Consider the following 13,670-nt stretch of genomic DNA (forward strand, 5'->3'; position numbering starts at 1 on the left):
TCAATTAAGCGCATCAAGGACGACGTGACGCGCCCCCCACTCCGCCTCCGCCTCCGCCTTCAACTTTGCCTTGTTTTCGCCACACGCCTTCCACAAAATGCAATTCGAAATTCGCGCTTGATTGCGCTGAATACTGAGCGCTGAATGTGGGGAAAAGTAAAAAGCGAAAGCTGCCACTGCCAGAACATCAATTGCCGGCTTTTGTCCCTAAATTTCGTTTTCGTTTTTTTCTTTCTGTTTTATTCGGTAAACTTTTGTGCCTTCCCTCGGATTTGATTGGCAATTTTATTTTAGTTCTTCACATTGCTGGCTTGTGGCATTTGTTTTTTTTTTTTTTTGCGCTGCTCGCTTGTAAAATCAATAGATGTTATCTCCGCAAATAAAACAAAGAGAAACTCATTAAAACGTCCTCAAGGCAACACAAGAATAAAAATGCAATTTTTCAGTTAGCTAGCGCCATAAACTACTTAGACAAACAAGTCCACAACAACAGCAAAACCAAAACAAAACAAAAGAGGTTAAAGCATCATTATTCTCATCTGCATCATCTGCATCCCCCCTCCATCAACAACATCAACTTTATGCTCATCAACATCATCATCAGCATCATCAATTTCAGAATTTCAGTTCTATCAAGTCAAAGATGAAACTCATTCATTAGACTAACGAACGTTGACAAATGGCAGCAAAATATGCTTATAGATACCCTTCAAACAATCAAATATTCTGTATATTGTAGTGTTAAGTTAGTGAAGAGTATCTGGTAGTCGCATCGACTAAAGTAAAACTACGCATATTTGATTATGAACAAAATGTTCAATTACATTGAGTTGGCCTTAAGTCGAATACCAAGAGTGGGTGCAGCAAAGGTCATTTGGCAAATTATGGACAATGAAAATGGAAAGCAGCAAATAGAAAATAGAAAATGGAAAATATAGAGAATACACGCAAGCACTTTGTAGTAGAATTGTAGCATTATAACAACAATCAGAGCTACACGTTCCATCAAGAAGCCATTAGCACTTCGAATGCGTCGACAACCCAAATGAATCATCATATACATAAATCATTAGCGCTTTTTGAAGTACGGGTAACAAATTTGCTAATAATGGCAATTAATCAACAACATTGGAATAAAAAAAAAAAACAAAAAATAAACAAGCAAATTTATTCATAGCATAATACTACGTATACTTAATATGAGGTGTAATCGTCCTTAAAGAATTATTCAAATTAAACTTGTTATATTTAAATATATAAGAATATTTAATTAGAAACATGAGAATAAGTTGTATTATCATTATTATATATGTATGTACATATGTAGATACTTATGCTTTCCAAAGAATACAACTTGACGTATACTTAATGTGCGCAAAGACAGCTTCAATGAAACTGATTTATTGAAACCAGTGTGAGACGTGTACCTAATATTTAATATGAATTTACATTTCTAATAATTTGAATGACATATTCTTAATATTAATTATGCATATTTTTAGAAATAAAGAAACGTATACTTATTATTTAATATGCATAATTTTAGGAATAAGAAAAGTGTACTTAATCTTAATTATCTTTACTTTTACATTTACTTATTATCTTTAGATAAATAAATAAAATATTTATTATAAATATTTTTGAGAATAAAGGAACGTTCATTTAATGCGAAAATTGTTAGGAATCATAAACGTATACTTAATATTTAATTTACATACATTTTTATGAAATACAAAACGTATACTTAATATTTTATATTCATATTCATAATATTTAACATGCATAGTTTTCGGAAATAATAATATTTTAATGCATATTTTTGGTAGTAAAAAAACTTATACTTAATACTTAATATGCATATCTAATATATTTGTAGGAACTAATTGTCTTTTTCAGCTATAATCGTAAGCAATATTAAACTATGTAAATGTTATTCTTCAGTATTTGTAATTGGATATTTTGTGTATTTGTGTTTTTTTGCAGGAATTGGTGGCCATATCTCCAGAGCGACGCAATTGGCGTGGCATATTCATAGCCCTGCTGGTGATCGCCGCCGTCTTCAGCTTGATCATATTCTCGATATTTCTGCTATCGCCTGAGGATGAGGGATTGCGCATTCGGGGGCGACGAATGTTGCCCAGCGACATTCTCAGCAAAAGTTTGCAGTGGAAGCCCTTCAACGGCACCTGGAGCAATGGTAGAGCTTGCTTCGAATTCGTCAACAAATCAGACTTGAAAGTAATTGTTAAACTTTTGCAGATCACGAGCTTGTTTATCGCGATCCAACGGGCGGCCTATCGATACTCAATATGGCCGATTATACGACGCGCATTCTTATGACCAATTCCACATTTGTGAGTAAAATGCTCGAATTAGAAAGAACAGTTTAACAGCTCTCTTCTCTCTTTAGCGCCAATTGAATGCGGAATCGTTTCTGGTGGCGCCAGATCAGAAATACGTCTTGCTGCAATCGGACAGCAATGCAGAGGGTTCAAGGTAAGCAACTGTCTTTACTTTGCATCTTCTCACTCAGAACTCTTACAATTTCTTTCTTTGATTTGCAGACACCACGTTTATGAGGTGCAAACGGCCAACACATTCCCCTTGGGACCAACGGAGAATATCGCCGAGGCGCCGCGTCTGCAGCACGTCGTCTGGGCGCCCATCAATCCGCCACCACCGCCGCCGCCGCCTCCTTCGACGGCTGGCCAAGCACCGTCCACAACGACGATGTCGCCGCTGCCCAGCGGCAGCATCATACTCAATAGTCTCGCAGGCGCTGCAGCTGGTGGTGCTGGCAAATCACCGCCCACCACCAGCGCCACAGCGAGCGGCAGTGAGCACGGAAGTCAGGCGAATGCTGGCGCAAACGGTGCCGCCTCCAAGGGTGCCTACTCTCTCAATCAGGCCATCGCATTTGTGCATCACAACGACATCTACTACAAGCCAAAGGTGCAGGGCGAGCTCGTCTGTCGCATTACGCAGACGGGCGCAGCGGGTGTCTTCTACAATGGCGTACCGGATTGGACCTACGAGAATGTCCCGGAGCTGGAGAGTCGCAGAAGCAGCATTGCCTTCTCGCCGGACAGTCATTTTCTCGCCTTCTTGAGTTTCAACGATAGCGAAGTCAACGAATACAAGTGAGTTGTTCATTTGAGTGGCTACAGGGTATCTGCTAGTCGATCACATTTTTGAAAAAAAAATGTATTTGAGTGCAATTGAAATACCTTTGAAGTAAACACATACTCTTCATCAAGCTATAACTAACTCTTTTTGAACTACAGGGTATCGGCTAGTCGATCACATTTTTGAAAAAAAATATATTTGAGTGCAACTGAAATACTTTTGAAGTAAACACATACTCTTCATCAAGCTATAATTAACTCTTTTTCAACTACAGGGTATCGGGTAGTCGATCACATTTTTGAAAAAAATATATTTGCGTGCAATTGAAATACTTTTGAAGTAAACACATACTCTTCATCAAGCTATAACTAACTCTTTTGGAACTACAGGGTATCGGGTAGTCGATCACATTCGAATAAAAAACATTTGAGTGAACTGAAATATTTCTGAAGGAAACACTCTTCCTCAACTTTAACGAACTCTTTTTCAACTACAGGGTATCGGCTAGTCGATCACATTTTTGAAAAAATATATTTGAGTGCAATTGAAATACTTTTGAAGTAAACACATACTCTTCCTCAAGCTATAACTAACTCTTTTTGAACTACAGGGTATCGGCTAGTCGATCATATTCGAATAAAAAACATTTGAGTGAATTGAAATACTTTTGAAGTAAACACATTCTCTTCATCAAGATATAACCAACTCTTTTTCAACTACAGGGTATCGGCTAGTCGATCACATTTTTGAAAAAAATATATTTGAGTGCAATTGAAATAATTTTGAAGTAAACACATATTCTTCATCAAGCTATAACTAACTCTTTTTGAACTACAGGGTATATCCTAGTCGATCACATTTTTGAAAAAAAATATATTTGAGTGCAATTGAAATACTTTTAAAGTAAACACATACTCTTCATCAAGCTATAACTAACTCTTTTTGAACTACAGGGTATCTGCTAGTCGATCACATTTTTGAAAAAAATATATTTGAGTGCAATTGAAATACTTTTGAAGTAAACACATACTCTTCATCAAGCTATAACACACTCTTTTTGAACTACAGGGTATCGGCTAGTCGATCACATTTTTGAAATTTATTTTTGAGTGCAATTGAGATACTTTTAAAGTAAACACATACTCTTCATCAAGCTATAACTAACTCTTTTTGAACTACAGGGTATCTGTTAGTCGATCATTTTTAATACCAGCACTTTAAATGCAATTAAACTATATCCAATTCATTTCGCAGTTCAAGGTATCTACTAATCTATCAAATTTGATATTAACACTTTTGAGTAAAGTTTAAATGGTTCTGAAGAAAACATTCACTTTTTTACAATCTATACAAATCTTGATAATGCAATTGAAGCATAACCGACGCAAGCACATACTCATCAAAAAGTTACAAACAACTCCTTTCGCAATGCAGGGTATCTACTTGTCGAGCCCTTCCTTTATTTAGCGGATAAACTATGTTTCACAATTATGTGCCATAAATCAAACATTTAAAATGCTAATACTATTGTTTGTCTAAAGAATACATTTCCTAAATAGTAATGGGTCCTCGGAAGGAGGACGAAGCAGATGTTTCTCTTCAATCAACAACAAACTTTTAGTAGAGCAAAAGTTGTACAACTTAAAGTCAACTTTTCAATGCGCAATTCTAAAATGCAATAATACAAGTAATATTTTCAGAATGAGTAAATAGTAGAGTCGTGTATGAGACTCTAAGATCATAGTAAAGGGTCTATGAAAGTTTACATACTTGTAGAGATGCTGTTACATTTCTATCGTACACAGCTACTAACTCAGACCCTCTCTGTTGACCCAACAGATACACCTGGATGGGCGACGACATCAAGTACCCGGCGGTACTGAGTCAACGCTACCCCAAGGCTGGCGCACGCAATCCGAACGTGACGGTGAACGTGGTCAATCTGGCGGTGACCAAATACATGTTTCCCACACAAATCAAGCTGCCCGCCGAGCTGGGCAATGGCAGCTATGTGGGCGGCTTAACCTGGGCCTCGCCCATCGATCTGTCGGTGACGGTAACAAATCGGGATCAGACCAAAGCGACGACGGTGATCTGTCGGGCGCCGCACTTTCACTGCCAGGTCGTGCACACAGAGGTGACCATCAACGATGGCTGGGTGCTGCCCGCCGAGCGACCCATATTCTCTGCTCGCATCGCTGCCCAGCTGCGCAGTGCCGGCGTGCTGCGGCCGGATGCCGATGGCGGCGGTGGAGCAGCGACAATTGCGGATAGCCAGGCGAATGTGACGAATGGTCAAACGACATACGAGATCTCCAACGGCGGCTATCTGCTCAAGCGATTGCCGGTGCGCGACGGCGAGCATGGACACTATCGTCATGTGGTGTTCATTTCGTCACTGGATCGACGTCCGGTCCCCTTGACCATGGGTCGGTTTGAGGTGACCGAAATTGTCGGCTGGGATGAGGGACATGAGATCGTTTACTTTATGGCTGCTCCTGAGAAGCGGCCGGGCGAACGGCACCTCTACAAGATCAGCCTTAAACTAAACGTCACCGAATCGAATCGCACCTACATCACATCGACGCAACCCACTTGCCTCACCTGCGACAACACCGAGGCCACCTATCGGCTCCATCGGGCGCGCAGCACCAATGCCGCCGAATGGCAACGTGGCGAACGCTGGGAGGACATTGTGGCGCGTCTCGAGCCGGACGATTGCATCTACGATATACCCAAGAATTGTCTGTACAATCGTGTCCAATTCAGTCGCGACTATAGCTACTATGTGCAGGAGTGTCTGGGCCCCGAGGCGCCCAGCGTTTATCTCGTCGAGACGGCCAGCAATGACAAGATCTTTGTCCTCAATGCCGGGGATGTGCTGCGGCATCGTCTCTCCCAACTGGCGATTCCACAGATGCGCACTTTTAGTGTGGAGATTCGGCATGGATTCCATGCCCAAGTGCGGCTCTTTTTGCCGCCCGGCATGCGCGAGGAGGAGGAGGTCGCCTTTCCCCTGGTTCTGCATGTGTAAGTACTCAGACCCTTCCCTTCCCTTTATTAGTGCTCAGTTTAGCTTGAGGTTAAATTCCCAGAACGTTTCGTTTGAGACTGGCTCACTTCAAAAGTTTAGTTTGCTGCCTTAGCAAAAGATTTTTAAATTTGTATAAATTTCAAAGATGGTTCAGGATTGGTTTCTTTTTGGTTTTAATTTATTTTCACAATGTAAAGTCTTATAATACAGATATATTGACAGCTTTGCGGATAATGCTTTATTATTATTCATTTGCTGGAATATTAAAGGTCTAAGCAAAAAAGTTGATGGATCAAGGCTTTAGAGACATTTTTCTTTCGAGCATTTATGATAATTACAAAATCGAATACGTATACTTAACTTTGAAGTTGTTATATTTGGAAATTTTGATATATCATTAATTGATTAAATTGTTTTGTGAACCAAATCTTTGTTTTAGTTTCGGTTCGTTTATAAATAAAGCTAAATTTCAAATCAATTCGGTTCTTAACTCTTCTTGCCAAATGTTATTACAAATGAATCAGAAAAAAAGCACCTTGGTTTTCAGTTCGACTTTAATATTAACATATAATACAATTATGCACTTCCATTGATACAGCGACGCCTCGCCGGGTTCGCAGCTGGTGACGGAGCGTTTCCAGGTGGATTGGAATTGGTATTTATGCAGCCAGCGCAGCTTTATTGTGGCTCAGATCGATGGGCGTGGCAGCGGCTATCAAGGCGAACTGTTGCGTACTCAAGTACACGGCAAACTGGGCACCGTTGAGGTCGAAGATCAGCTGGGCGTGCTCACGTAAGCGATGCTCCCAATATGGTCCAACATATATACTACAACAATTTTCTTTGATTCTGACAGTTATTTGCGCGATAATCTCAAGTTCATTGATCCGCTGCGCATCTGCGCCTTTGGCTGGGGCTACGGCGGCTATGCGTCCGCAATGATGCTCATCGATGACTCGCAGCAGGTGCTGCAATGTGCCGTTGCCATCAATCCCATTGTCAGCTTTGGCTATCACTGTGAGTAGCTTGAGAACACTTGGTACCCCTGATCTTCAACTTCAACTAACGCTTCTCTCACTCGTTGTAGACTCGTTCTTTACGGAGCGGTATATACCGCTGAAGGGCGACTATTTGCGTGCGCTACAGGAGGCAGATCTCACAATGAAGGCGGGCAACATCAAGGGACGCAATCTGATGCTGATGCACGGCACTGCGGATACGCTAGTGCATCAGGAGCACACGCTGATGCTGGTGCGCGCCCTCGTCGATCAGCAGGTGAAGTTCCGGCATCAAGTGTATCCGGATGAGGATCATGCGATTACCAGATCGCTGAGTCATGTCTACAAGACAATGGAATGGTATTTCGATGAATGCTTTGGACCCGTCGATGACAACGAGTGGGATCCCACGGGTCTATTTGTGTTTAAACAATAATTAAGACCCCCCTACGATCCTTATGACGAGGATCCGTTGGCCAATCAGCTCATCGACATTGACATCGATCCCGGTGATCGTCACAATCAAACGTCATCAATCATTGGCACGGCAACCGCCACAACAACGGCGCTCTCCGCACTCGATGAACTGGACAACAGCCTACAGGCATTGGATCTCATGACGTCATCGGCAATGACACTAAGCAAGGTCTCCAATAAGCTGTGCAATTACAGCAGCAAGCGAAAACTGCAGCAGACGGAGACAACGCTGGCCAAAAAGATGCGCATCCTTCAGCATTAGAATGTATGTACGTGTGTGTGTTTGAGTGTGTGAATGGCAAATCATGTGCATTTCGGTGTGAATGTGTGGAATGCATGCAAAACAAAAGTGTGACTGTGGCTTTAAGTTGTTTACTTTTTATTGTTGGTATTTTTTTTTGTTTTTTTTTTTGAAATGGTATTTTCTGAATGTGCGTGTGAAAGGTAGTGCGAGAGAGAGAGAGAGAGAGAGAGAGAGGTGATGGGTGATGCGTTCTATAGGCCAGCAAAGCGAATGTTTATAGCGCAACAACAAAAGCAAGGTGATTCATTTATGCGACTGATTATTAACATATTGTATATTGAAACCAAAAACAAACAAGGATCAACACAAATGCTGCTTGTCATGGGTTTTGGAATCGTAGGGGAAACACAAAACGAAAATGTTTCGAAACAAGAAACATCAACCACAACACAACAACAACAAATGTCACAAACAATGATTGTAATTATAATTATTATAATAATTAAGGTACAGTATGCGTACTTGTGTATTTCGTTTATGCCTCATATATAATTGTTATGGAAATAATTTAATTTATGTATTTGTACAAGTATGTGTGTATGTATGTGTTCTGTGTTATAGATTTGTTTAGATCGATATTAATAATATAATACTATTATGCGTAACTGCATACATACATTACATATATAGTATTGTACACACATAAATATATATATACCACATACATATATATTTGACTGAGCCGACTTTTTTTGTATATATTAATAATTAAAATTTTAAAACACAAACACATTCCAATTCTCATTTATGTATGTCCAATTACAACAGAAAAACAAACTCACATGAAGGAAAACTATTTTTCAGCAAGCCGAATATTAAATACCCTTGAGCAGCATATGGATTACCTAAATAAGAAGAGATAATATTCTTATGAATTTTATCTGCCAGGGTATAAAAACTCGTGCATAATGTTTTAAATAGAATGCTAGCAACAATTTAAGTGTAGCCGAAAAACTATCATAAAAATAGCAATAAAAATTAAAAAAAAGAAATCATTTAATAACTAACTAAAGTGAAATGCTTGAAAATATAACAATAAAAAAGCAAAACCACATATAAATGAATGAGATTGTTCGGCAGCCATAGACAGAACTTAGAAACCTTCCAATTGATTATTAATCATCATAATCATAACTGTTTCACGATTATCGTTCGTTTGCAGCTTAAAAAGTCTGGCAACGCCATAGCAACATTAAAAAGACGTTGCGTTTGAAAATTAGGGCCAAACTCGATTGAAATAGAAATAAAAATAGAAATGTATGCATGTGCCACACAGAAAAGCCAAAAGAAACCCTTGCAAAAACACGAAATGAAAGAACCACAGTAAAAAAAGAAGATTGGAATCTTTCCAACCAGGACGTCTAACTACTAACGAACCCTAGTAGAGTTTTCCAAGGTATAACAGTACTACATTATATATAGATATTAATTGTTGTGGCCCAAGCCAAAAAAAGAAAAAAATACGAAACGAAAAATTAAAAGAAAATTATGAGATCGGTATGTGTGCTATAGAGGAAACCCCTTCAAAAACAAAGGGGATAAAACTTTTTTTTTAGATTTTTTTACATTAACTTTAATTAATTACGATACGAGTGTGCATGTGCAAATTGGAAAATGACAAACAAGATTAAAATAATAAACAAAAAAACAAATGCATACTATAAATAGGTGTTAAATGTTGCGTCAATAATGCCCTAAGAAGTGGCGAATTTTTATTGTAGAGTAACTGTGCGGCTGGTTTTGAAATTCCAGAAAACAATAAGTAACTCTAAAAATAAAGTATATATAAAACAAAACCCCAAAATACTAAAACAAAAAAAAAAACGAAAAAAATAGTCAAGCTTTAAATGTTGTACACGGCTGATGGAGACGCAAAACATGAGAAAGTTAATTGATATCCTAACTAAAAACAAAACTAAGAACTTATAAACGAAGTCAAAGAACAGCTCTAATTGTTGAGCATGCAGCTCTTAATAAATGTTAAACTTAACTATAAAAACAAAACGAGATGAGGGAATAGAAAATCGAAATACATATTTATAAATGTTTAAAACAAAATCTATTAACAAACAAATAACTATATACATAGCATTGTGTGTATGTATATGTACGTATATCTGCATGTACTAAATGTAACAGAACAATGATGAGATATATGTATATGTTATATTCATGCATACATATTCATAGGAACATATGACATAATTCCAGCATGACCGAAATATAACAACCATTGAATAATAGCGGTACGTATTTCATGTATTTTCAACTGAAAGATACCAACACATAGAACAGAATAAAAAAGAAAACAGAATAAAATATAATAATGAATGCTTATAAACGAAACTCATTATTTCCATAAAGTACAAACTAACTGAATTTTAGTTGCCACTTTAAAAGAAACACCAATAAATGCCCAACCCTTTAAAAAAAAAATGAAAAGACCAAATAGAGCACAACTGGACACTTTTTATGTTGTCATTTGCAAATGACACACCCAACGAAGTTATTTGGTTTCAAGACACTAGACACTTTTGAATATACAAACACAGCAACAACAATAAATACAGAACTAAATACCGAACAAATTGAAACCGGATTCAAATACACACATAAAACAGATGTGCTTACATTGAATTTCAGAAATCTAATAAGTATACCAATAATTGATAAACACTACAAAGAACAACAACAACAGCTAATAATTTAAGAAAATCGAAACAATAAATAAACATGAAATTTTTGTGTGTATGCAAAACAAATAAAAAGTTCCTTCTTTCCTTCTATAAAAGTAAGTATACGTATAGTATGCCAGCTTAACGGTTTTTAATTCAAATTCCTACTCGCCAGCTGCTTATCGATGATTATGGCAATCGATAACCAAAAGCGGCGCAGATACAGGCGAGCAGAGCATGCCATAAAATTATTTATACCAAATGTTAGTTATGTTTTTCAAAAAAATAATCAAGTGCAGGCCCTATTTAAAAGGCTGAGACTATTTTGTATAATTTTGTAAAATGAAATATAGTATATTTCCAGATGTAAACTGAAATATAGTATATGTCCAGTTGTAAAATGAAATATAGTATATTTCCAGAATATATTATATATATATTGAGTAAAAATAATTTCACCGCCATTTAGCGACTCGTTATTGCATTTAATAAATCGATTTTTTTTATTTATACAGTCTAATCAGATTAAAATGAGAATATGTAAACAATCGAAAAGGTTGCGTTTGTCATAAGTAAAAATACTACTGTGCTCGTCATGAAGTGTGGCCAGCTAACAATTGGGTGGTGGTGTATCTTGGTACATTTTGTATCAACTAGTATTTTCGGGAAATAAAGTTGCGGTCACGCTGATCTCTAGTACTGCGTAGCCGTCGCGTGTTCGTATTGCAATTTTTGCTAGCGTTTTTTTTTTTATTTAAAAAACGCAAGTAAATCGAAACCTTAAGACGCTGGAAAAGTAGCGTATTGATTGTGTGAGCCAACAACTGTCAAAACAAATTCAACAATTTGTACTTGCACACGGTAAATTAAATGAAAAAAACGAATACATTTCTCGAAAGAACTAATTTGTGAGTTGAGTGCGTGTGAGTGGCTGTGTGTGTGCGTGTGTATGTGTACGCATGTAGTAGGCTGGCTGGCTGACTGCCTGCCTGCATGGGTGTGTGTGTGTGTGCGTGTATGTGTATGTGCATAAAAAGGCATAGCAACCAGACAAGCGGACGTTTCCCAAGCAATGAAAGTGAACGAGACGAGACCACTCTAAATTGTGCTTATAAGGACTGCCACAAAATATAGTCGTTGTTGCAAGCGCAAAAACAGTTCTTGCCATACATGACAAATGCGTTTTTCGGCGGGTTTTCATTATTTTCAATTTTTTTTGTAAAGCGACGCAACGGGAAGCGAAAAAAAGAGAACAGAAAATGAAAAAAAACTGATAATCGCATTGAATCTTCGTTATAGAGAGAAGCACATGTGTGCATGTGTAGAATTGTATGCGTATGTATATTTGTGCGTGTATTGTGCTAAACTTGAAATTGAACGCAAACGCAACGAGAACAAAACTAGTCAAGGTAAAGAAAAAAAATGTGTGTGAAAAATTCCAACGGAATTACGCGAGATATAAATCAGAGGCAGCGCAGAAAAACAGCTAAATCAGATTCTCATTTTTTCTCATATGCATGTGTTTGTGACGTCGATTGCGTTCTGCTCTAATGTGTGTGTATGTATGTGTGAATTACGTTCTGCGTCTCTGTATTGGTAGTTGTATTTTTGGGCGGGGGCAAAGTGGGTGGCTCTTGATATGTGGGGGCAATTTGTAGTACTATGAAATGCATAAAAAAAAAATATCAAATACGAATAAGTCGACAATAGAATCTTTTAAGTAATCTACACAGATTTTCGGCTGTGGGTTATCGTGAAAATAATTAACTGTAATTGCTCATTGAAATTGCAGTTATAATTCAAAATTTTCATCTCGGCTCACAAATTGCTGAGGCAGTTGCATAAATTCATTGTTTACATGCTCGTTTCTTCCGTTGTTGTCGCGTTGCGCAGTGCTGTAAAACGATTTTAGATTAGGTGGCAACGCCGACCTATATATCTCAGCTGCTGGTGCTCTCAGCAAGCAAAATCAACCATTGGAGGAATATGTTTTCTAAATCGTCGGGGCTAATAATTTGTTTGCAATTATTGCATATATCAATTTTAAATAACTACATTATCTTCGACAATGTAACAATATATGATTTAATACTGCCAATCGAATGATTTCCAAAACGACCCCAATTTTTGAATTTTAAGTGTCGATTGTTTTTCTTGTTTGCTTATCGATATAGTTTCGATGCTGTTGTCGATAGACACATCCCTGTATGCGGCAACACTAAAAAGTGCTAAAGTGGAGCAAAGTCAGTAGCTGCTACTACAAAAGTGCAGGGCGAGTGGGAGCGAGACAGAGTGAGCGAGTACAACGATTTAAACAAATCGTAAGCGAATATATTGTATAATATATGTACAAATATTGTACATACAAATTTGTTTTGTGCAGCAACAGTCGCCTAAGCATAGACTGTCGTGTTTTTCCATTTACATACACACACATGCATGGGGATGTGTAGGTGCGTGTGTGTGTCGTGTGATATGTGTATCGTGTTCTCTCTCTGTGTGTCTCCATCTCTCCGAAGCTGAAAGTGTTAATTTGCCAAATTCTGTGCATGTGCATATGTCAGAGTGTGTGTGTTTATATGCATTTGTGTATGTGCAATACTGCTGTTGATGCTGTAGCCAAAATTCTGTTGGTAAATATAAAAAAACAGTGTCGCGTAAATTTGATATAATTCCAATTCTAATTTTTCGATTGCAACTGTATAAGTGTGTGCGTGCGTGTAATTGGTTAATTGTTTAACGAAACTAACGCACAATAAGAGGTTTTTGCATAATCGACAGTGCTAGAGTACTCGAGTGCTTTCCTACTTTTTGCCTATTCTCCGTCTACATGTGCGCGCTATATTTGCATTGCCCGCGCTCTTTTTCTCTCTCTTTCTCTATGTCTCTCGCTCGCACTCTTGCCGCCGGCACCCACGCCACAAGCCACCTGTACGCCCTTGCGCGCACACACGCAACTAGCTCACATATACATACTCACACACACATGCAGTACCACGATGTGATTTGCGGTAGTCTCGTGAGCACTGCTGCTGCTTTACTTTGCCAATGCGATA

The 13,670-nt window shown here is 38.1% G+C and overlaps 1 protein-coding gene across 3 annotated transcripts in view; it reads left to right on the forward strand.

Annotated features, from left to right (window-relative positions):
* The window catches only part of LOC133849297 (inactive dipeptidyl peptidase 10), a 131,045-nt gene extending 120,732 nt beyond the window's left edge, over positions 1-10,313 (forward strand). For all 3 annotated transcript variants that reach the window (XM_062285279.1, XM_062285278.1, XM_062285277.1), the window contains 8 exons: positions 1,984-2,197; positions 2,260-2,354; positions 2,411-2,496; positions 2,565-3,140; positions 4,966-6,156; positions 6,759-6,953; positions 7,017-7,177; positions 7,248-10,313. In XM_062285279.1, the coding sequence (XP_062141263.1) occupies positions 1,984-2,197; positions 2,260-2,354; positions 2,411-2,496; positions 2,565-3,140; positions 4,966-6,156; positions 6,759-6,953; positions 7,017-7,177; positions 7,248-7,594 (2,865 nt within the window). In that variant the 3' untranslated portion in view covers positions 7,595-10,313. The remainder of the gene's footprint in view (positions 1-1,983; positions 2,198-2,259; positions 2,355-2,410; positions 2,497-2,564; positions 3,141-4,965; positions 6,157-6,758; positions 6,954-7,016; positions 7,178-7,247) is intronic.
* The last annotated feature ends 3,357 nt before the right edge of the window (positions 10,314-13,670 follow it).

Source organism: Drosophila sulfurigaster, chromosome X (assembly GCF_023558435.1).
Source record: "Drosophila sulfurigaster albostrigata strain 15112-1811.04 chromosome X, ASM2355843v2, whole genome shotgun sequence".
In the NCBI taxonomy this organism is placed as follows: Eukaryota; Metazoa; Arthropoda; class Insecta; order Diptera; family Drosophilidae; genus Drosophila; species Drosophila sulfurigaster.